This window comes from Cervus elaphus, chromosome 30 (assembly GCF_910594005.1).
Source record: "Cervus elaphus chromosome 30, mCerEla1.1, whole genome shotgun sequence".
Taxonomy (NCBI): Eukaryota; Metazoa; Chordata; class Mammalia; order Artiodactyla; family Cervidae; genus Cervus; species Cervus elaphus.
In genome coordinates, this window is record NC_057844.1 from 71,818,915 (window position 1) to 71,845,067 (window position 26,153).

The following is a 26,153-nucleotide window of genomic DNA, read 5'->3' on the forward strand; positions in this document are numbered from 1 at the left end:
TCCCATAAGGATAACAGCTGATCTATCAATAGAAACCCTCCAGGCCAGAAGGGAATGGCAGGACATACTTAAAGTAATGAAAGAAAATAACCTACAACCCAGATTACTGTATCCAGCAAGGATATCATTCAGATATGAAGGAGAATTCAAAGCTTTACAGACAAGCAAAAGCTGAGAGAATTCAGCACCACCAAACCAGCTCTTCAACAAATGCTAAAGGATCTTCTCTAGACAGGAAACGCAGGAACGTTGTATGAACGCAAACCCAAAACAACAAAGCAAATGGCAACGGGACCACACCTATCAATAATTACCTTAAATGTAAATGGGTTGAATGCCCCAACCAAAAGACAAAGACTGGCTGAATGGATACAAAAGCAAGACCCCTATATATGCTGTATACAAGAGACCCACCTCAAAATAAGGGATACATACAGACTGAAAGTGAAGGGCTGGAAAAAAATATTTCACACAAACGGAGACCAAAATAAAGCAGGAGTTGCAATACTCACATCAGATAAAATAGACTTTAAAATAAAGGCTGTGAAAAGAAACAAAGAAGGACACTACATAATGATCAAAGGATCAATCCAAGAAGAAGATATAGCAATTATAAATATGTATGCACCCAACATAGGAGCACCGCAAATGTAAGGCAAATGCTAACAGGAATGACAGGGGAAATTAACAATAACACAATAATAGTGGGAGACTTAAATACCCCACTTACATCTATGGATAGATCAACTAAACAGAAAATTAACAAGGAAACACAAACTTTAAATGACACAATGGTCCAGCTAGACCTAATTGATATCTATAGAACATTTCACCCCAAAACAATCAACTTCACCTTTTTCTCAAGTGCACACAGAACGTTCTCCAGAATAGATCACATCCTGGGCCATAAATCTAGCCTTGGTAAATTCAAAAAAATTGAAATCATTCCAGTCATCTTTTCTGACCACAATGCAGTAAGATTAGATCTCCATTACAGGAAGAAAAAAAAAGAAACTATTAAAAATTCCAACATATGGAGGCTAAATAACACGCTTCTGAATAACCAACAAATCAGAAAAAATCAAAAAAGGAATCAAAATATGCATAGAAACGAATGAAAATGAAAACACAACAAACCAAAACCTATGGGACATTGTAAAAGCAGTGCTAAGGGGAAGGTTCATAGCACTACAGGCTTACCTCAAGAAACAAGAAAAAAGTCAAATGAATAACCTAACTCTACACCTAAACCAACTAGAGAAGGAAGAAATGAAGAACCCCAGGGTTAGCAGAAGGAAAGAAATCTTAAAAATTAGGGCAGAAATAAATGCAAAAGAAACTAAAGAGACCATAGCAAAAATCAACAAACCTAAAAGCTGGTTTTTTGAAAAGGTAAACATAATTGACAAACCGTTAGCCAGACTCATCAAGAAACAAAGGGAGAAGAACCAAATCAACAAAATTAGAAATGAAAATGGAGAGATCACAACAGACAACTCTGAAATACAAAGGATCATAAGAGACTACTACCAGCAGCTCTATGCCAATAAAATGGACAACTTGGAAGAAATGGACAAATTCTTAGAAAAGTATAACTTTCCAAACAGAACCAAGAAAAAATAGAAGATCTTAACAGACACATCACAGGCATGAAGATCAAAACTGTAATCAGAAATCTTCCAGCAAACAAAAGCCCAGGACCAGATGGTTTCACAGCTGAATTCTACCAAAAATTTAGAAAAGAGCTAACACCTATCTTACTCAAACTCTTGGGTCTGGTATTCCCATCTCTTTCAGAATTTTCCACAGTTTGTTGTGATCCACACACTCAAAGGCTTTGGCATAGTCAATAAAGCAGAAATAGATGTTTTTCTGGAACTCTCTTGCTTTTTTGATGATCCAGCAGATGTTGGCAATTTGATCTCTGGTTCCTCTGCCTTTTCTAAAACCAGTTTGAACATCTGGAAGTTCCCGGTTCATGTATTGATGAAGCCTGGCTTAGAGAATTTTGAGCATTACTTTACTAGCATGTGAGATGAGTGCAATTGTGCAGTAGTTTGAGCATTCTTTGGCATTGCCTTTCTTTGATATTGGAATATATATATATATATACATATATATATATATATATGTGATGAAATACTACTCAGCCATAAAACAAATGAAATAATGCCATTTTCAGCAACATTGATGGACCTAGAGACTACCATAATAGGTGAAATAAGTCAAAAAGACAAACATCATATGATGTCACTTATATGTGGAATTTAAAATATGACAAAAATGAACTTATCTACAAAACAGAAATAGACTCACAGCCAGAGAGAACAGACTTATGGTTGCCACAGGAATGGAGTGGTTGGGGAGGGATGAACTGAGAGTGTGGGATTCACAGATTGAAATTTTATGTACACAGTGTATAGAAAACAATGTCCTACTGTATAGCACAGGGAAGTATATTTAATATCCTATAATAAATCATCATATCCAGAAAAACATCTACTTTTGCTTTATTGATTACACCAAAGCCTTTTGACTGTACGGATCACAACAAACTGTGGAAAATTCTTCAAGAGATGGGAATACCAGACCACCTTGCTTGCCTTCTGAGAAATTTATGCGCATGTCCAGAAGCAACAGTTAGAACTGGACATGGAAAAAAAAGACTGGTTCTAAATCAGGAAAGGAGTATGTCAAGGCTGTATATTGTCACCCTGCTTATTTAACTTATATGCAGAGTACATCATGCAAAATGCAGGGCTGGATGAAGCACAAGCTGGAATCAAGATTGCCAGGAGAAATATCAATCACCTCAGATAAGCAGATGATACCACCCTTATGGCAGAAAGTGAAGAGGAACTAAAGAACCTCTTGATGAAAGTGAAAGAGGAGAGTGACAAAGTTGGCTTAAAACTCAACATTCACAAAACTAAGATCATGACATTCGGTCCTATCACTTCATGGCAAATATATGGGGAAACAATGGAAACAGTGGCAGACTTTATCTTTTTGGGCTCCAAAATCACTGCATATGGTGACTGCACCCATGAAATTAAAAGGTGCTTGCTCCTTGGAAGAAAAGTTATGACCGACCTAGACAGCATATTAAAATGCAGAGACAGTGCTTTGCCAACAATGGTCTGTATAGTCAAAGCTATGGTTTCTCCAGTAGTCATGTATGGATGTGAGAGTTGGACTACAAAGAAAGCTGAGCACCGAAGAATTGATGCTTTTGAACTGTGGTGTTGGAGAAGATTCTTGAGAGTCCCTTGGACTGCAAACAGATCCAACCAGTCCATCCTAAAGGAAATCAGTCCTGAATATTCATTGGAAGAACTGATGCTGAAGCTGAAACTCCAATACTTTGGCCACCTGATGTAAAGATCTGACTCATTGGAAAAGGCCCTAATGCTGGGAAATTTTGAAGGCAGGAAGAGAAGGGATGACAGAAGATGAGATGGGTGGATGGCATCACCGACTCCATGGATATGAGTTTGAGCGATCTCCGGGAGTTGGTGATGAACAGGGAAGGCCTGGCATGCTGCAATCCATAGGGTTGCAAAGAGTTGGACATGACTGAGTGACTGAACTGAAAACTGAAATAAATCATAATGGAAAAGAATATGAAAAAGTATATATATGTATATACATATATAGATATATCAACTAAATCAACTGAATCACTTTGCTATAACCAGAAACTAACACAACATTGTACATCAACTATATTTCAATATAAAATAATTTTAAAAAATCTGATATGTGATGAGAATATCTATTGAAAATACCTGCTGTTAAAAACATGCTTTATTGGGGGCAAAAGAATAAAAATTTTCATCCAATGTAAAAACAAACAAAAATCAAATTAAAATCAATCAAACTTAGATGCCTTATAAAAGAACATGTGAGAATGCTCTGATGTGCATACCTGTAATATGATTGACATTTTCTTCCTTAAATTGTGAAGTCCAATATCTCCTACCCAACAATAATCAACCCAAATAAAGCCTTCAGGTTCTGACAATCGAAAAACTGAAGAAAAAAGAGAACTTTTTCCAGCTCCTGTTCTTCCCACAATGCCAACCTGTAATGAGATCCAGAAAGGATTAAGAATTAACAACATACAACAAACCTAGAAGAAACCCTGCCAGTTGAGGAAGAATTTTTAAAGTTCTATGTAGAATGTTGTCTAAACATTTCTTAGTCATGGCAACTGTTGAAATTTGGGGCCAGATAATTCATTATTGGGGGATAATTAATTATAGTTGGTTTTGTCTGGATATATGCCCAATATCCTGCATATTGTAGGGTTTTCAGTAGTATCTTAGAGTCTAACCACTAGAAACCAGAAACACTCCCCACATTGTGGCAATCAAAAATGTCAGACATTGACAAATGTCCCCTAGTTGAGACCCCATGGTTCAAATAAGAGTTAAAAATAACAGAATCGATCGATAGGCAGTGAAAAGCCAGCAGTCTCCTAAGTGAGCCATAAAAATTAAGTTTAAATTATCTTTATTCCTAATGTTGGAGTATTTCTACTCCGAGAATTATGAGAATACTATGAGAATATACTACTATGAGAATTATGTGGATAATTTTACAGCAATGTCAACAAGGCAGAAGCGTTATACACAAAATAACTGTTCATTTTCTGAGGGCTCTATTATTCGAGAGGAATTTTTTTGGTAGAAAAACTAAGTCACTTACTAACATTAAATATCTTAATTATTCTCTGTCCTTGAAGGAAACATCTTGCAATTGTAAAACGCAGGTCTCACTGTCTTAATGGGCAGCAGCCAATAGGCAAAATTCACATAATGAGATTAACAATATAATTAACATTTGCTATTTATATGGAACCTTTCATCTCAGCACTTCAAAAGCGATTTTAAAAACCAGTTGATACAATCACATCTTAGAAAGACACATGTGACATATCAGTCTATTTATTCAAACCAAAACAAAGAGAAATTAAGTGCACTAACAGTATATTCAAAGATCAACATAAAGCATAGACAGGAGCCCGGCAGGCTACGGTCCATGAGGTTGCAGAGTCGGACAGACTAAGCAGGTATGAGTTAAGAAAGCAGGCAAAATCCTGCTGAAGAATGAAACTGTGTTGCGGAAGCTAGCTTTTAGCTGAATGCATTCAAACATGTATGCAGAAACTGACTTTTTTTTTTTTTTTTAAACCAATGAGTTTGCCCAACTGATGATTCCTGGTGGAAGCTTCCCAAGAGATAATTTCATTTCTGGTTAAGAATCTGGAGTCAGTGAGGGATGTAAGACATGCTTTCAATCATTTGCAAATTAATTCAGTAAATTTAAAAAACTCAATCCTTTAAACAGAGAAGTCAGAGCTTTCTGAGGACAGATTATATGTTGGGATTGTCACATATAATCTGTAAAATCAATAATGACATTAAAAAAAGAATTTATCTTTATAGAAATTAAATATAAGAGTCAGACACGACTGAGGGACTAAAAAATACACACATAACAAAACAGACTTCAGTTGATTTATTCTGGTTGCCATTTTGTACATTATGGTAAACTGTAATTTATGTAATTTAAATGGGTCATTCTCTGCATACAGGTAGGTTTTAATGTGTATATATGTGACTTATAGGTTCTGTGTAGAGGCAGACTTCGAAGATATTGTGGATTTGGTTCCAGACCACCTCAATAAAGTGAATATCACAAAATAAGGTGATAAAAATAAAAAATATTTTTCTTTCTCTGTGCATATTAAAGTTATACTATAAGGTAGTTTACTAACTGTATAACAGCATTATGTCTAAAAAACAATGTATTGATGCATACCTTAATTTTCAAATACTTTATTGCTAAAAAACACTAACCACCAGAGGGTTCAGCAGGCTGTAATAACAATGAAGACCATTGGTCACCATAAAAAAAAATAATAATAATGAAAAAGTTTGAAATGTTGTGAGAATTACCAAAATGTGACAGAGACAGAGTGAGAAAATGCTGTAGGAAAAATGGCACCAGTGAACTTACTTGATACAGCTTTGGCACAAATGTTCAATTTGTAAAAATTGTAATATATGTGAAGCACAATAAAACCAGCTATGCCTGTATTTCCCAGTGTTCTGATGTATAAACTGACACAGCTCAGGACACAGGTGAGAACTGTGTCTGTGAGAATACATATTCCTATGCTATGAATATTCCTATGAACATATATACATATATATATCTATCTATCTATCTATCTATATATATATATATATATATATTCCTATCCTACCAGCTCCAATGAAACTGATTATGTGTTCAAACTGCAACATCTGTAGACTGTGTAAATGACTGAGATATGCAGGGCACTGAGAACTGCTCACGACCACAGGACTGTGAGCTTCAATCTCCAGTGAGGAAAATAAGAAAAACACAACTCAAAGAAAACACGGCTCTGGCTATTTCTACCATTCAGTCATCAACACTACAGGCTGAAAGTCTTTCATGGTCACCGATGGGTTTTACCAATTGCCTATGGAGATCACCATATCAGCAAGTTTGCATTCCTAACACAAAATTCACAACAAAAATCTTATTTTAGCAGCTTTGTGAATGCCTGTTTTTCCAAGAGGGTCAGGGTTGGTCTCTGATTGAGTCAGGAAGGGACCTAGGACCCTTTGCTGCAGTGCTTATACCTGGACAAACATCTCCTCAAATGACAAAATACAAAGAAACTGTAAGAGACTAAAAATATGTGTATGTGTATTAGTTGCTCAGTTGTGTCAGACTTTCTGTGACCTCACCCACAGACTTTAGCCCACCAGGCTCCTCAGGCCATGGGATTCTCCAGGCAAGAATACTGGAGTGGTTGCCATGCCTTTCTCCAGGGGATCTTTCTGACCCACGGATCAAATCCGCATTTCCTGTATCTCTTGCATTATAGGCAGATTCTTTACTGCTGAGCCACCAGAGAAGTCATAACATCCCTTATACGGGGAATCTAAAAAGACGTGATAGAAGTCAATGTATTTACAAGACAGAAGCAGACTCACAGACTTAGAGAAGAAATTTACGGTTGCCCAAAGGAAGGCTGTGGGGAAGGGATAGCTAGGGAGTTTGGGATCTACATGTACACATCGCTATATTTAAAATGGATAACCAAAAAGGACCTACTGTGTAGCAAAGGGGACTCTGCTCAATGTTATATGGCAGCTTGGATGGGAGTGGGATTTGGGGGAGAATGCATATTTGTATATGTATGGCTGAGTTGCTTTGTTGTTCACCTGTAACTATCACATTGTTAATCAGCTATACTCCAATACAAAATAAACAGTTTAGAAAAACATCTTTCCTTAATCGTAATCAGTGTAAATGAATCTGAAAAGTCAATAAATACTAGCCATCACCCCAGCACTCTGATAAAACCATTTGTAAGATGCTGATGTGTTTTCTTTCTAGATTTGAACGTGTGTTCTTTTTTTCCTTTGTTATTTCTGTGTTGTTGTTTAGTCAACTAAGTCATATCTGATTCTCTGTGACCCCAATGACTGTAGTCTACCAGACTCCTCTCTCCATGGGATTTCTCAGGCAAGAATACTGGAGTGGGTTGCCATTTTCTCCTCCAGTGGATCTTCCTGACTCAGGGATCGAATTCACTTGTCCCGCTTGGCAGGCTGATTCTTTACCACTGAGCCACCAAGGAAGCCCTTATTTCTATATATGTGTTCTTAAAGATAAAAGTTCATAAATTTAATCAAAATGAAATTAATATGAACATACTGTTGTAATCTGTTTTTAATATTTCAAAAAATATCTTAATGGCTATATAATATTATAGTACATGTGATCATTTACTTAACAAATCACCTATTGTTGGATATTTAAGGTGGTCTCCAATATTTTGCAGTTATAAATAACTGGCTATATATTCCTGAAGCTAAATCTTTATAAACAACCTTAATTATTTCCTGAATATAAACTCTCAGATGGGGAATTGCTGAGAACTAGGTATGAACATTTTTTGAGAAGGCTGTTAAGTACTGCCAGCCTACCTCTCAGAAATACGATACCATTTTCTACTCCTACTAATTTCCTTGCACATTCACAAACTCGTGTGTTATAACTTTGTTTTAATCAACATCAGTTTGATCCCAAAAGGTAGAATCAGTTTCCCATGACATCTTGCTGGAGGTAAAATAGCTACTGGCTCTCTGCCTCCCACATCTGCCTACTCTGGTCCACGTGCACTCACTTCTCAGACTAAACTCCCAAAGGCCAGCTTTATGCCTGACATGTGCCCCAGGAAGTCACCTGTACAAAACTGTACTCACAAACCTCTCCATCCTTCACCTCCACAAGTCAGCTCCTTGGGCTTTCTGGGTAGCTGTGAGGCTTGAATGTGAATCTGTGTGTTAAACACTGGGTGGTTCTTTTCCCTGAATGCTCTGCAGATGCCTAACTCTTCATTCACTGTTTCAGGGCATCATGACTTTGCTAAGGTTGGTCCCACCTCCTGGAATGACTTTCACAAATATTTCCACCTACTGAAATCCTAGCAAGTCACTAAGTGTATTTCACATGCCTAATTTCTCAGAAATACTCTACGTGTTCCCTTAAGTGGACTTCTCTCAACCCTAATGGATGTTATATCATCTTTTCTAAACTCCTATAAAAATTATAATTGCTTTCTATATTACAAAGCTGATACAGGCATTTTCTTATTTCTTCAAGTGAACTGTATGTGCTAAAAGCAGGATCTGTATTGAATTTGCCCTTGTGTTATTTGTATTACCTGTGCTATCCTGAGACAGAGACTTTCATAGGGAGCTGAGGTTTTTAACTCAGACTGAAGAAACTTATGGGTAATCTATTACAGTACTATTTAGGTATAGGATAAGCTGGACAGAGAAATAGATACAGCAGATGGATCCCATAGTCATAAATATGATTGCAAATGGCCAACCCCTTATTTTCACAGGACAGACAACAATTTATGCAGCACGACTAGTTACGGTCATTTGTGCTGTGTGCTAAGCTGCTTCAGTTGTGTCTGACTCTGAGACCCTAGGGACTGAAGCACTTTGGGCTCCTCTGTCCATGGGATTCTCCAGGCAAGAATACTGGAGTGAGTTGCCATGCCCTTCTTCAGGGGATCTGCCCCATCCAGGGATGTAACCCTTCTAACCCTGGTGTCTTATGTCTCCTACATTGGCAAATGGGTTCTTTACCACTAGCGCCACCTGGGAAGCCCCTAAGGTCATTTTAGATCCTACGAAAATGACAACCGTCTATCTTTGCCCAAGTATAACTCTCTTTGCCCAAATAACTATCTTTTAAGTATTTACAGTGTGCTGGTCTTCAGCTGGGTGTTTAATATGTCTTATTTTGTTTAAGCTGCAGAACAAAACTAGATGTTAAGTCCCATCACCTCCATTTTGCAAATGAGGAGATCGAAGCTTACAAGATTAATTCATCTGCCTGAAATGGCAGAGCCATAAGTCACAGCATGGGACTCAAATCCATGTGTGTCAGCCTCTTTTTCATTTCGCTGATGGTCTCCTTATCTCCTTGATGGACTGACACCTTATTATGCCCCTCTGTGTAGCTGAAACAGAAAGTGGGGAGAGGTGTGTTGTTCAATCACTAAGTCGTGTCCGACTCTGCTACCCCATGGACTGCAGCACACCAGACTTCCCTGTCCTTCACTGTCTCCCAGAGTTTGCTCAAACTCATGTTCATTGACTCGATGATGCCATCTAATCATATCATCCTCTGTCACCCCATTCTCCTCTTGCCCTCAATCTTTCCCAGCATCTACGGTCTTTTGCAAGGAGTTGGTTCTTTGCACCAGGTGGCCAAAGTGTTGGAGCTTCAGCATCAGTCTTTCCAATGAATACTCAGGGCTGATTTCCTTTAGGCTTGACTGGTTTCATCTCCTTGCTGTCCAAGAAACTCTCAAGAGTATTCTCCAGCACCACAGTTTGAAAGTATCAATTCTTTGGTGCTCAGCCTTCTTTATGTAGTTGCAGTTAAAGGAACAGGCCTACCATAGAAATCCTAATGCCAGAGAGTTAAAGCATGATGTGGATATGGATGGAGAAAATGTGGTGAGTGGGACAAGATAGCCAACATCACAGAGAAGAAAAGGGTACTTGAGGTCAGGTGGGCTGGCTGTCAGCAGGAAGAACCAGCACCCACAGCTGGGCTGGGAGAGAAACCTGCAGCTAAGTGGGACAATGGTTCCTGGAAAATGGGCCAAACAGACCTAGTGCCCTACTTGGAACAGCAAGCCTCATTCTTGATACCATCAGGTGGTCAAAGAGCCACACATACACTGCTACACTGGGCTCTCTGACTTCAGGTCCAGGCAGGGCTGAGCCTATGGGAAATCCCTCCAGTCCCTGAAGGAGTCTGGTGCAGGGAAGGCGGGTACAGGATGAAAACTGTCCATGATGAAGACAGACTCCACTGGAAAAGATGCAAATAAATGCATTGAAATAACACAGAGTTGGATTATAACATAAAGGCATGATTTCTAGAATATAAAAGTAAATAAATCTGAAAGGTAAATGGCACAGAACATTCTAGAGCCTCCTGCTCAGACACAGCAGATGTTTGGGTGATTCATGAGCTCAATTTCAAACTGTCAAAGTAAAGTTCTTGGAAATCATAAGTTATCACTCATCAAACATTGCCCATGGGAGAGAAAGGACTTTATTGGAAGATCTTGTTCAAATGTGATGCTGAGTCAAGAGGTCTCGGTGAGCCTGAGACTCTGCATTTCTAAGAATTTCCAGGTGATTCAGGTGCTGCTGGTCCTGACACCACCATCTGAGTCACAAGGAATGAAGAAGCCAGCAGGGCAAGTGGGACAATTGGTGTGCAAGGAGGGGCTGCTGAGAAAATATTATGTTAAAAACAGAGAAAATGTAGGACAGCAATATTTTGCACATTATAGCAAGGTATAGTAAGCATCTATAAAAATGTATTATCCAAGTAATAGCTCTGAGAAAGAAAAGAAAATAACAAATCAAAATCAATCCACCTCGAGATCTGGAAAATGCTTTAAAATGACCCAGTACTCTCTAAAATGATTAAATCAAGCACAAAATCATTTAAATGAGAAACTCAGCCTGTGTTTGGAATCTAACCAGGAAGCCTAGGGTTCTATTTACCTCATTTTGGGTCTTTACTTTTACTAGCTATTTCTTGCATGAATTAGAAACCTCTATGGTGCCTACTCTTTCCTGTTGACTCTAATTTCCAGGAATCGGGACAGCAGAGGACATGATGGAAAGAGAACGGAGCCCCACTTCTGCTAGGCGGGCTCACTCCCATGTCCCCCAAAGCAGCCTCTCAATCAAATCCAACATCAAAGAGGTGTCCTGGAATGTCAGGGGCTGGAACAGGTGAGCAGGAGAGGAAACCTGGGATGTACACAAGTGGAGTGAAATCACTTCATGAACACACTGCCCAGGTATCATCTACAAACACAGAAATGGAGCTAACGGTGATACTGAGAGTTGACCAAGACACAGATCAAAAGTCAAGTCACTGCAATTATTAATTCAGTCTTCAAACTCAATCTTCCCTCACATACTTTAGAACCTCACATAACCCTAGAATTTGGAGATTTTAAGATAAAAGAATATAAATCTATTATGGTCTTAAGTTGTACTACAGAGTTTCTTAGATATTCATAATTTTGGTTTGGGAGAAATTTAAGATCAGTACAAATTAACAGAATTATGTTTACAACAGGAAATCTGATGGACACATTGTCTCCGAGTAAGCAAATGTCATCTACAGTGTTCTCAGGGACAGGATTTCATAAAAAGTGTAGCTAACGTAAATAATGCTTTCCTGCCATAGGAATCCTCATCTTCCTCCTGACTTATGATGAAAATGGAAACAATCTGGAGGAAGTTTTTGCCCTGTAATTAACTGAAGCTTCTCTCTGGGTATCTATCACTTGAGCATTAAGTTGAATATTCTTTCATGTTAAAAGGATGCATGCGTGCTCGGTCATTAAGTCATGTCCAGCTTTTTGTGACCCCATTGACTGTAGCCCACCAGGCTCCTCTGTCGACGGAATTTTCCAGGCAAGAATACTGGAACAGGTTGTCATTTTCTTCTCCAGAGGATCTTTCCCACCCAAGGGTTGAACCCACATCTGCTGCATTGCAGGCAGATTCTTTACCACTGAGCTACCTGAGAAACGTGTGTGTGTTGGTTACTGGTTGCTCAGACCTGTGTGTTACTCACTCACTCTCCTAGCCAGCAGTCCCTCAGTACTCTCACTGTGCCCTGCAGAATGCCACTTCCTGGGGAACAGAGATGAAAACAAGATGTTATCTGATCTTAAAAAGCCTCAGGGTTCTATGAGATACAGATGAAAATTACAAAGCATGCCACAGATGATACCTTTTATTTTAATTCTGGTAAAACATGTAACATAAAATTTACCAGCTTAACAATTTCTATTTCAAATCCTAAAAGATGATGCTGTGAAAGCGCTGCACTCAAAATGCCAGCAAATTTGGAAAACTCAGCAGTGGCCACAGGACTGGAAAAGGTCAGTTTTCATTCCAATTCCAAAGAAAGGCAATGCCAAAGAATGTTCAAACTACCGCACAACTGCACTCATCTCACATGCTAGAAAAGTAATGCTCAAAATTCCCCAAGCTAGGCTTCAACAGTACATCAACCGAGAACTTCCAGATGTTCAAGCTGAATTTAAAAAAGGCAGGGGAACCAGAGATCACATTGTCAACATCTGTTGGATCAAAGAAAAAGCAAGAGTGTTTCAGAAAAACATCTACTTCTGCTTTACTGACTACACCAATATACGTCAAGGCTGTATATTTTCACCCTGCTTATTTAACGTATATGCAGAGTATAACATGCAGAATGCCAGGCTGGATGAAATACAAGCTAGAATCAAGATTGCAGGAAGAACATATCAAAAACCTCAGATATGCAGATGACACCACCTTTATGGCAGAAAGAGAAGAGGAGCTAAGGAGCCTCTTGATGAAGGTGAAAGAGGAGTGTGAAAAAGCTGGCTTAAAACTCAACATTCAGAAAATGAACATCATGGCATCTGTTCCCATCACTTCATGACAAATAGATGGGGAAACAATGTAAACAGTGACAGACTTTATTTTGGAGGGGCCTCCAAAATCACTGTAGATGGTGACTGCAGCCATGAAATTAAATATGCTTGCTCCTTGGAAGAAAAGCTATGACCAACCTAGACAGCATATTAAAAAGCAGAGACATTACTTTACCAACAAATGTCCATATAGTCAAAGCTATGGTTTTTCCAGTAGACATGTATGGATGTGAGTGTTGGACAATAAAGAAGGCTGAACGCCAGAGAATTGATGCTTCTGAGCTGTGGTATTGGAGAAGACTCTTGAAAGTCCCTTGGACTGCAAGGAGATCCAACCAGGAATCAGTCTGGAATGAACCCTAAAGGAAATCAGTCCTGAATATTCATTGTAAGGACTGATGCTGACGCTGAAACTCCAATACTTTGGCCACATGATGTGAAGAACTGACTCATGTGAAAAGACCTCGATGCTGGGAAGGATTGAAGGCAGGAGGAGAAGGGGACGACAGCAGATGAGATGGCTGGATGGCATCACCGACTCAATGGACCTGAGTTTGAGCAAGCTCCGGGAGTTGGTGATGGACAGGGAAGCCTGGTGTGCTACAGTCCATGGGGTCACAAAGAGTCAGACACGACCAAGTGACTGACCTGAATTGAACAATTTTTAAGAGGACAGCTTAGTGTTAAGTGCATTCACAGTTTTTTGCAACCAATCTACAGAATATTTCCTGTCATGTAAAACTGAAATTCTGTACCCAGAAAACTCAGCTCCCCATCCTTTTTACTCCAGTCCCTGGCTACCAATATTCTACTGTCTGTCTTTATAAACTTGACTGCTCTAGGATTCTCATACATGGAATCATATAGTATTCAATCCTTTTGTTTCTGGCTTATTTCACTTAACATGATGTCCTCAAGGCTCACCTATAGATTATAATTTTCTTTCTTTTTAAGGTTGAATAATAGTATTACATTGTAGGGATATACTATATTGTAAGGATTTGTTTATCCACTCATCTGATGATAGATATTAATACTTGGGATGCTTCCAACTTTTGGCTACTGTGAATAATACTGCTATGAACATAGGTATACCATACATGCTATCTTTAAAGAATATATATAATGCTGGTGAAAAATCAAGGATCTTATAGAAGCGGATACATTAACTCAGAAGGTGTGGGGGCTTCCCTGGTGGCTCAGACGGTAAAGAATCCAGCTGCGATGCGGGAGAAACGGGTTTGATTCCTGGGTGGGAAAGATCCCCTGGACAAGCGAATGGCAACCCACTCCAATAATCTTGCCTGGAGAATTCCATGGACACACAGTCCATGGTGTCGCAAAGAGTCAGACATGACTGAGCGAGTAACACTTTCACTCAGAAAATGAGATTTTTCACCAACCTCATGACAGAAGGGAAGGGGCAGCATGTGCACACTGGGAGCAGGGAGGCCATGTTGCTTTGGGAGAATCTACACAGGAGCTGAGTGCAGAGGGGGTGGGAATGTAAGGACCCAAGGATGGCGAGGTAGGTGGTGAGCTTCCTGTGACTTTGTCTGTTCAGGTTTAGTCTCTTCTTCAAGCGTCTCTCCTGGTCTGAGTTGAGGGGCCCAAGGTAAGTGTGAAAGGAACATCACCAGCAGACACGGATGCTGGCAGGGCCAGGACACAAACCTCTCTATTGTCTCTCACATGGATCCTCCTCTGCTCCTTTTGGGTTGCTTTCACCGACTTTAAGCAAATGTCTGGGCCCTGCCTCCATGGGGGGCTTTGGTTCCTCAGCCCTGATTGAGTACGATTCTGGGCTCTTCTCTGATGGCCACACAGTCCCTGTTTAGAGAGGACTTGGGGCTGAACTATGATTTGAGCACCATCTTACCCAGGCCAGTAAGGATCAGATCTGTGCTAAAGAAGGAAGCAGCCTTGGAGTGAGAGCAGGGCGATGACAGCCAAGTGTGGGTGAGTGGAGGACAAGTCAGAAGGGCCAAGGGATGGGGGGGAGGCTGCAACTGAAACATATCATGGGAGGAAGAGAAGAGTCCAGAAGTACAAAGAAGAAAAGAAGGCAAGAAATGAGATATAGGAGAGTTAGGGACAGGGAGCCAGGGCTGACTTCCAAGACTCCTCATGAATAATCGGGTAAAATATACAGTATCCCGGCTCAGATTAAGTTCCAACTCCAGAGCCCAGAGCCCTCCAACCATCATAAGGGAGCTCGCAACACAAAGAAATGTGGGGATGCCCCTTCCATGGTCAATTTCCAAGAATGATGCACTTATCATGTCACTATATGACTTCACAGGTGGCACTAGTGGTAAAGAACCTGTTTGCCAGTGCAGGAGACTTAAAAGATGTGGGTTGGATCATTGGGTTGGGAAGGTCCCCTGGAGGAGCAAATGGCAACCTACTCCAGTATTCTTGCCTGGAGAATTCCATGGACAGAACAGCCTGATGGGCTACAGTCCATGGGGTCACAAAGACTTGAACAGAACTGAAGCAACTTATTGAACGTGCATCCATGTGGTACAAAGAGTCCCCTGACACAGCAACAAGGAAGCCAAGAACAAATATGGTGCTAAATCTTTAGCTGGATTTTAAAGAGACAACTGGATTAAACAAACCTTTTTTGTTGCTTCAATGATTGCGGTCAGGTTCTTCAATACCAGAGGCCCATCTAAGGTATACCTGAAGTTAACAGAGTTAAACCTAATCCTTGCTTCATTACTCCAGGGAGGCGGGGGATGATCCTTGTATTCCCAGGGAGCTTCTTCCTCAAGGTCTAAATATTCCATCACTCTTTCTACTGAAATCATCTGAAAGACACATGACATCATGTGGGTCAGGACAGAGGGTCTCGTTTATAGGTGTTCAGAGATTGTAAATGAGATGTTCTGCTTTTATATATAATTGGTTTAAAATATCTCACATCTTATCATTCCCAAAGGACAGAAATAGGAATTTGATGACACCTTTGATGATTTTGAAACTTATTCATCATCTCGTAACACTTTCGTTTAGAATTTCATTCTTAAACATCATATTGAATCTAAAAGTATTACAGAACTGAATGATAAAGTTTTATTTACCTACTTTTCACATATGGATAAAAGAAAAAAGAGAATTTTGTTAAAGAAAAGAATACTTATGGACACCAATCTGTAACATGTGGCTACAGAAAGGCCATTCTGAGAAGTAGCTTATCCTACCAGAAAGAAGGAACACTAGCAAATTCAGATGTTCAACACATACAGGAATAAATGCTACAATGAAGTAGGTGTACCTATTAATTAAACAAACAAAAAAATCCTAAAATACTGAATCATTTTACCAAGAATGAGGAATTATCCATTAAGAAACAAAAATAAACAAGTTTCTAAGAAATTAGCATATATTCTCTCTAGAATTTCAGAACCTTCCCCCTACTTTCATTATACCTAAAGAGTATAATAATGAAGAGCCATTTATTTTACTTGAAGACAGCTTACAATGAATATAAAACCTGCCGACATGACATACATTAGATTAAGGATAATATGTATAGGAAGGATAATATGTATATGTTCTATTTTACATTGACTTTAACCACATGGAGGAGGATATAAAAAACTCTGTTAGCTATGATGTAAAAATAACAGATTTAATATTTTACATAAGAATTGCTTTTATGGCATTTAATGGCAAGGAGACTTGAAAGGGCTAAGAAGGTTAAAATAAACATCACCAGGTTCTCAACTTCCATCCTTTGCCTGACGCACCACTGGAACATCCCCGTGAGTGTGAGGGCAAGAGACAGGACCAGGCCAACCTGCCCTGGAGTCAAAGCTAAATAGGAAAGAAGGAGAAAAGAGTCACTCCTGTTGTTAACCCCTCACCTAGCTTCTTCTGTCACTTTATGAAGAAGACTCCTTTATAATACTTAAATCATTTGTATATAATGATAATATGACATGTACTTTTAGTATGTCTTGATTGAGACCATGATACAATGAAAAAAACACTTTGATTTCAAAAAGACTACAAAATGAGTTTATTAATCCCAACAGGATGGACACACTTGACAGCATTACCAAGGTGAGGAATCATGTCATTATTCTCACTTTCATCATTAGGGTTTCAAGAACCTTTGTGTAAATTTCACTTTCTACATTCAAGGGAGCTGCCGTTGAAACCATGTAAAACAAGACAATGGGTTCTAAGAGCCAGTGCTTTCAACTCTAAACAGCTACTCTCATTGCTCCTTATTAAAGATTTTGATCCAGTGCCATTACTATGGAATAGAGATGGTGAATTCATGGCACAGATGCCAACACCTGCTCATCTGGTACCCACAGAGCAGTGAGGAGATTGTTCTTTCCTACAGAGAATCTTTCTCACCTCAGTGAATCAGGCACCTGCAACTAAGAGATCCAAGTAGCCCTAAAGCTAACTGGACAAAAGCTTAATATAATAGTAAACTTGGTTTTCTCCTCCCAACACTACCTGGAATGTTCAGCAAGTCAGCTTGCTACATTTGCATTGACCTCAACCTATTCAAAGAAAGAGATAGAAAGGTCTCATCGAGACACAAATGATTTCATATAGACCACACGGTGGAATCCTATACTGCAAACACTAATTCATTAGAGTCAAACAGTATATACTAGACAAGACAGCAAGAGCTTTATTTAATAAATGTAAATGAAACTATAAACTGTATTCATATTATAAGTAGTTACTCACATCTATACTTACCATCTGCAAGAATCAGGGACACAAAGGCAACAACAGTGACAAAGACGGCACAGATGACATCTAGATACACAGCGAGCCATCGGGACGTCGTCAAAAGCAGGAACCAAGCCTCTGCATTTGTGAACCGTAATAAGTATAATAAATCAGTAGAACAGCCATATTAGCTGTTTCAAATGAGAATTTTGTTCAGTTGAGCAACAGAAGATTTTTCCACAGGTAGGATAGCAAAGTTATACACCCAAGGAGCCCAAAGAGTCCAGAAAGCTAGATTTTGACACGACACCATTTGACACACACAGGAATCAGTCCAGCGGCTCTGTGGGAAGCATGCACTGAAAAATTCAATCCACAGGTTATAAACAGAAATTTCATCAGGAGAAAAAAGATGGAAAAACAGCCTCATCAGTGCGTTTCCTACAGTGCTGGGCGTCAACCCGAAGATCACCCTCTCACATGTTGACTATTCCCAGCTCTGATAGCAGGGGGCACCGCTCACACTGTTTCCAGCACCTTCTGCAATTCAATTCCTACAGGGCCCTGCACAATGTTTACTCTTCAGAGCCAGTGTGTAAATAACCATCGGCTCACAGGACCTGCATGCAGCTTTTAAAGTGCCATTTTATCTTCAAAATACAATACAGATTGAAGATGCAGGCCAGGATTCTATAGACTTAGAGTAAATTCTGAAATTTCTACCTAGAGCAAATCTTCACTGATATAAAGAATAATATACATGAAGAGAACAGCAAATATGATGATCAGGAAATTATTTTCCTCAGTCAGGTTTGACATGCTCTGAAAAGAGAGCTGACAACTACAGCCTGGAGGCCAGGAATGGCCAGCACCTGGTTCCATAAGTAGAGTTTTAGTGGATCACAGGCACGGCCATTTGCTGACGTATTTATTACCTTGGCCGTTCTTTGTGTTACAACAGGAAACCTGAGAAGTTACAACAGACCCAGGACAGCACACAAAGCTGGCTCTCTGCTGACTCCTGCCCTAAGGAGACAGAAAACCACAGGGCACAGTGATGCAAGCACAATACAAGCCAGTCAGGGGAGCAAGCAGGGGGCGGAAGGGAAGAGAGGCGCACAGAGGGGATGCTGAGAGGAAGGGGTGGGGGAGGCGGGTGTGCAGAGGGGGCCGTGGGGCGGCACAAGAAAGTGCTGGCCAGCCAGACCACCTGAGAGGGAGGTCAGGCCTCAGGAGGCAGAACATCCCATCCTTAGAAATCATCTCCAGAAACTTACAGACCTGAGTGCAAGTCCTGGTGTGCATCGAACAGCTCCTGAAAACTCTGTTCAGCTTTGTACGCCCGGATGGTCCAGAGTCCCCGGAGAGAAGATGCTAAGTGGGAAAATACTGGGCTCCGTGCTGGGGAAGCAGAGACAGACACACAACAGAAAACGTCAGGGAGGCTGGATGCGAGGAAGCCAACAGCCTCTCATGTTCTGTGGTCACACACCTGCCAAAGGGCACACCCGGGGCTTCCTGGAGGGCTGCCTGGGGGAGGAAGGATGAAGCCCCTTCAGAGAGCATCCTCCATGTGACCCTCGAATTCCTGCTCACACCAACCTTCACTTTAACTACCTGGAAATGAAAGATTCTCTTTGAACCCTTTTTTTTTTTAACCACATTCAAATCACAGCTAGATTTAGATAAAGAAATTCTTTACTAGCTCATTCATCAAGGTCCTCCTCAGTATACACCCCTCCAAATTAAAAATATATCTATCTATCTATATATATACATATATATGTATGGTTGAATTATGATGTTTCAAGTATACAGCATAGTGATGCAGTTATTTTTTTCTGATTATAATCCATTATAGGATGACTCAGAAGTTGAAGAACTCATCTGAAATGTAGGAGACATAGGAAATGTGGGTTTGATCCTTGGGTCGAGAAGATCCTCTGGAGGAGGAAGTGGCAACCCACTTCACTATTCTTGCCTAGAGAATCCCATGGACAGTGGAGTCTGGTGGGCTACGGTCCTTAGGGTTGAAAGAGTTAGCCATGACTGAGCGACTAAATATGAGCACAAGTGAGGCCAGAACTGTCCCTAGATAGGCTATTACAAGATATTGAGTAAAATCCCCTGTGCTGTACAGTACATTCATCCTCCTTACCTATTTGGTGCACAGCAGTGTGTACTTGTTGATTCCATATTCCTAATCTGTCACTTCTTTTGCTTTCTGTCTCTATTTCTGTTTTGCATATATATTCATCTATATTATTCTTTATATTCTACATAGAAGAGATACCATATAGTATTTTTCTTACTTTCTTTACCAAGAATAATATCCCTCCATGTCCATCCATGTTGCTGCAAGTGGCAACATTTCATTCTTTTCCATGGCTGAGTAATCACTTGTAATTTTTGAGTCAGTAGCATTTCAAAATTTAATTCCTCATTAGAGTCCTCACCACCCTGAACTTTGCTGAGCTCCCTGTGTGCTATCTCCACCTCGGATGGGTAACCTAAGGTTGGGATAGAGTCGGTACATCCCCCACCCTGGACCAGAGCCAGCCCCAGGACAGGGTGAGACGAGTAAGGGAGCGGACAGTCTGCTGTCTCCCCCATCCGGGACTCTCCCCGCACCTGCGCCGGGAGCCTCTGTGCGGGTCACGGATCACCCGGTACTGCACCGCCCTTGTGCCCACAGGACGTGACAGAGGAGGGGTCTTTGAATGGTCCTGATGTCCGTTCAGGGAACCTGACAAATGTTTCTGTATCTGCCTGAGGTTGAATAAAGTCCATGAGAATCTGGTATGAGAACACTTAAAGCAGCAGACATGAGGACCCATAGTCTGAATACACATGACGAACGTGCTAGCCTACTGTCAGCAATGCCTGTGGTGGACATTGCTAGGTGATCACAGAAGCCTTTGGATATGACTTCATCATTCAAGACAGAATTTGGATATGACTTTATCATTCAAGACAGAATTTGGATATGACTTCATCATTCAAGACAGAATTTGGATATGACTTCATCATTCAGGCACTGCTAAATGCAAAGAGTTGTTTAGACCATTAAAAAGAATGAAATAATGTCATTTTCAGCCACATGGATAGACCGAGAGTGTCATTACTTACTGAATTAAGTATGTCACAGAGGAAGAAATATCATATGATATCCCTTATATGTGGAATCTAAAAAAAATGAAATAAATGAACTTACTTACAAACAGAAAGAGACTCACAGACTGAGACAATGAACTTATGGTTCCTGGGGGGAAGGATGGGAGGAAGGGATAGTTAGGGAGTTTGGGATAGACATGTACATACTGCTCTATTTAAAACAAATAACCAACAAGGACCTATTTTGTACAGCACATAGAATGTTATGTGACAGCCTGGATGAGAGGGGAGTTTGGGGGAGAATGGATACAAATATATGTATGGCTGAGTCTCTTCACTGTTCACCTGAAACCATCACAACATTGCTTGTTATTTGACTATCAGTTCTACCCCAATACAAAATTAAAAGTTTTAAAAATAAACAAAAAGAATTGGCTAGAGAAAGGCAACCAAATGCCATCCAGATTTTATGCACTGTTCTGTGACTGCTCTTATGCTCACTTTTGCAAAAATGTACCCTATAAACCCACTAAAAGCAGCTACATATTTGTCATTAAGGTGAAAAAAAAGGTCAGCCTAAGCGTCCAGAGGCAGCTTGGCAATAGGATCTGAAACTAAACCTCAGGACGTCAGTAGTCCTTCAGAGCACAAGGATGAAGCAAGTTTAAGCCTTCTGAATACAGTAGTCGGGTGTCCCTGTTTTTACTGGTACCTTCAGCAGTGACCTTCAGACATACCATCAGTTACATTTCAAGAAAACAGTGGTATTATTTATGGCACAGACCCACCACCTAGAGAGAGAGCATAAACAGTTCTAATCAACTGGTCACCACATTTGCTTATACGGGGTGTGTGTGGGGGTTATCTGGACTGAATAATTTGTTGTCTAATGTTCTTGCAGCATACTAGGTTGCAAAAAGAAAATCCCAATATTCCACAGGGATGGGGCCAAAGTTCTCAGACTCTCCAGATCAAATGCTGAGAAAACCCAGTCAGTTCAGTTCAGCTGCTCAGTCACGTCCAATCCTTTGTGACCCCATGGACTGCAGGACTCCAAGCTTCCCTGTTCATCACCAACACCTGGAGCTTGCTCAAACTCATGTACATTGAGTCGGTGATGCCATCCAACCCACTCATCCTCTGTTGTACTGTTCTCTTCCTGCCTTCAATCTTTGCCAGCATCAGGGTTTGTTCCAATGAGTCAGTTCTTCACATCAGGTGGCCAAAGTATTGGAGTTTCAGCTTCAGCATCAGTCCTTCCAATGAATATTCAGGTTTGATTTCCATTAGGATGGACTGGTTGGATCTGCTTGCAGTCCAAAAGACTCTCAAGAGTCTTCTCCAACACCACAGTTCAAAAGCATCAATTCTTCAGGGCTCAGCTCTCTTTATAGTCCAACTGTCACATACATACATGACTGCTGGAAAAACCATAGCTTTGACTAGACAGACCTCTGTCAACAATAATGTCTCTGCTTTGTAATATGCTGTCTAGGTTTGTCAAAGCTTTTCTTCCAAGAAGTAAGCATCATTTAATTTCATGGCTGCAGTCACCATCTGCAGTGATTCTGGAGCCAAAGGAAATAAAGTCTGTCACTGTTTCCACTGTTTTTGCATCTGCTTGCCAGGAAGTAATGGGACCAGATGCCATGATATTTGTATTTTCAATGTTGAGTTTTAAGCCAACTTTTTCACTTTTCTCTTCCACTTTCATCAAAAGGCTGTCTTTAGATCCTCTTCACTTTCTGCCATAAGGGTGGTGTCATCTGCATATCTGAGGTTATTGATATTTCTCCTGGCAATCTTGATTCCAGTGTGTGCTTCATCCAGCCTGGCATTTCACATGATGTACTCTGGAAATGTTTAACAAGCAGGGTGACAATATACAGCCTTGATGTACTCCTTTCCTGATTTGGAACCAGTCTGTTGTTCCATGTCCAATTCTAAGTGTTGCTTCCTGACCTGCATACAGGTTTCTCAAGAGGCAGATCAGGTGATCTGGTATTCCGATCTCTTTAAGAATTTTCCACAGTTTGTTGTGATCCACACGGTCAAAGTCTTTGGCATAGTCAGTAAAGCAGAAGCAGATGTTTTTCTGGAACTTTCTTGCTTTTTCGATGATCCACTGATGTTGGCAATTTGGTCTCTGGTTCCTCTGCCTTTTCCTAAAGGAGATCAGTCCTGGGTATTCATTGGAAGGACTGATGCTGAAGCTGAAACTCCAATACTTTGGCCACCTCGTGTGAAGAATTGACTCATTGGAAAAGACCTGATGCTGGGAGGGATTGGGGGCAGGAGGAGAAGGGGACGACAGAGTATGAGATAGCTGGACGGCATCACTGACTCAATGGACATGAGTTTGGGTAGACTCCAGGAGTTGGTGGTGGACAGGGAGGCCTGGCGTGCTGCGATTCATGGGGTCGCAAAGAGGCGGACACAACTGAGCGACTGAACTGAACTCCCCTGCCTTTTTTAAATCCAGCTTGAACATCTGGAAGTTCACGGTTCATGTATTGTTGAAGCCTGGCTTAGATCATTTTGAGCATGAGTTTGCTAGTGTGTAAGATGAGTGCAATTGTGTGGTAGTTTGAACAGTCTTTCGCATTGCCTTCCTTCGGGACTGGAATGAAAACTGACTGTTTCCAGTCCTGTGGCCACTGCTGAGTTTTCCAAATTTGTTGGCATATTGAGTGTAGCACTGTCACAGCATCATCTTTTAGAATTTTAAATAGCTCAACTGGAATACCATCACCTCCACTAGTTTTCTTTCTAGTGATGTTTCCTAGGGCCCACTTGACTTCACATTCCAGCATGTCTGGTTCTAGGTGAGTGATCACACCACCGTGGTTATCTAGGTCATGAAGATCTTTTTGTACAGTTCTTCTGGGTATTCTTGCCACCTCTTCTTAATATCTTCTGCTTTTGTTAGGTCCCTACCATTTCTGTCCTTTATTGTGCTCATCTTTGCATGAAATGTTCCCTTGGTGTCTCTAATTTTCTTCAAGAGCTCTCTAATCTCTCCCATCCTATTGTCTTCCTCTATTTCTTTGCACTGATCACTGCGGAAGGCTCTCTACTTGCTATCTCTCCTTGCTATTCTTTGGAATTCTGCACTTAGATGGGTATATCTTTCCTTTGCTCCTTTGCCTTTAGCTTCTCTTCTTTTCTCAGCTATTTGTAATGCCTCCTCTAACAACCTTTTTGCATTTCTCTTTCTTGGGAATGGTTTCTAAAAACATTCTTAAAATCCAGTACTTCCTCTTTAAAAAGCCTTAGGAAGTACCCATCTCTCTAATTTCTTATGGATGGGAAGTGACCCTTTCCCCAGGCATAAATCTCAGTCACACGTTCCTTCTGGAACAACTCCTCTTTGAATGTACCAGAGACCTGCTTTGCAACAAGACTGTTGAATGGCTCCATTTCATGATGGTCAGTTGTGTCTGACTCTTTGTGACCCCATGGACTGTAGCCCATCAAGCTCCTCTGTCCATAGAGCTTTCCAGGCAAGATTACCAGAGTGGGCTGACACTTCGTACTCCAGGGGATCTTCCTGACTGAGGCACTGAACCTGTGTCTCTTGCATCACCTGCATTTCAGAAGGATTTTTTATCACTAGTGCACCTGGGAAGCCCAACTCCATTTCATGAGCAGCCTCAAATCATAAAACATGTGAGGCCTTGTCTACAGAAGACTGGATGGAGTTCTTCACTTCCTTTTCTGCCTCCCCGTGTCCTACCATCCTACCAAGTCACATCAGCAGGACGTCACACAACCTGGACTCTACTGCTCTGCATCCCATTCAAATACCTCTTAAGACCAGACCTCATGGAAGTTTCGCTGATTCTCCTGATGACCAAAAATTTTTCTATAGTTTTTATGAAACCAACAACCGGTCTCTATTATGCAAATACTTAGGATAAATGCCTTTAATAGTTTATTATTAAAAACAAAACATGCAAATACCACAATAAAAATCTCCTTTGTTTTGATAAACTTAGATTTTTTTTTTTCCACTCAGTATCTACTAGATACTAAGAATCATGAAACTCAATATACTTCTCTTCTTGGCTTGATTTCTGGAAAGTTCACTAGTAACTATCCATGGTTAAGGTTTGTGATATCAATACAAACGTCTTCCTTCCTTTTTGGCTCTTTCCAAAAGGTATACTTTTAAAAAATACATTTAACAATTCTACTTTCCTTATGATTTCTTATCATTTTTATTATTAATGAAATATGTTTGTGCATTAATGAGATAAGCTCTGAATCCTCTGTGAATATCTGTAGAACAGAAGAATCAATCATAAAATGTGTTCCCCATCATTCTAAAGCTACAAAGGTACATGGAATAATAGGCTACATGCCTACTGAACAGATCCCATCCTGTGTCCTTCTAAGGGGATTCTTTTCAGCATCATTTATATGAACAGCCTTGGGGATGGTAGAACACCAACAGTGTGTTCACCCCAAATAATACTGATGATAAAGGGTAAACCTGAAAATAACAGCACTTAGCTTTTCCAAACATTTAACAACTGCAACTTACTTGCCATCTTTTAGGTATGTGAAAAAGTGAATTTTTCAAATGTATCATTTCTGGTATATGAGTGTATTTCCTGATACCTCTTTTCCTTTTCCTAATTTTTTCCTTTCCGTGTCATATCTAGTAACTCTGGGGTAAGAAAAATCCCCTATTTTCCTTGTACATTCATTCCAGAGTAATGAAATATTTTATTTTTAAGAAAAGTATTTATGGAGTGGCTGCTCTGTTAGAAAGTATGTCATGAACAAGACATAAATGGTCCCTATCCTCATGGTGCTCAAATTCACCTGCTGCTGCTGTGAAATCGCTCAGTTGTGTCTGACTCTGTGCGACCTCATGGACTGTAGCCCACCAGGCTCCGCTGTCTGTGGGATTCTCTAGGCAAAAATACTGGAGTGGGTTGCCATTTCCTTCTCCAGGAGATCTCTCTGACCCAGGGATTGAACCTGTATCTCTTATGTCTCCTGCATTGATATGTAGGTTCTTTACCACTAGTGCCAACTGGGAAGCTGCCCTTGAACTAGTCAATACGTGGTGCCTCAGCCTTCCTGTCTGTGAAATGGAGAGATGCCAGACTGTCTCTGATGGTTAGGATGCAGCTCTATTTGAAAGCCAGTGATGACCCCCAGGTGTCTGCAAAAACTAGTCTTCTCAGGATTCCACCCAGAAAAGTAGTGGATCTGGGATGTCTAAGAA

At 40.4% G+C, this 26,153-nt stretch overlaps 1 protein-coding gene across 7 annotated transcripts in view; it reads right to left on the bottom strand.

The window, feature by feature from the left end:
* LOC122686751 (ATP-binding cassette sub-family C member 4-like) overlaps nt 1–26,153 on the bottom strand; it is a 2,082,459-nt gene that overhangs the window by 1,782,568 nt on the left and 273,738 nt on the right. For 2 of the 7 annotated variants that reach the window (XM_043891988.1, XM_043891994.1), the window contains 5 exons: nt 19,082–19,201; nt 17,828–17,938; nt 16,818–16,918; nt 15,718–15,909; nt 3,929–4,084 (listed from right to left, as the gene is read on the bottom strand). The exons of 4 other annotated variants lie outside the window; for them this stretch is intronic. In XM_043891988.1, coding sequence (XP_043747923.1) covers nt 3,929–4,084; nt 15,718–15,909; nt 16,818–16,918; nt 17,828–17,938; nt 19,082–19,201 — 680 coding nt within the window. Of the gene's footprint in view, nt 1–3,928; nt 4,085–15,717; nt 15,910–16,817; nt 16,919–17,827; nt 17,939–19,081; nt 19,202–26,153 lie in introns of those variants that run through there. One more of the 7 variants, XR_006338890.1, reaches the window with a different exon arrangement.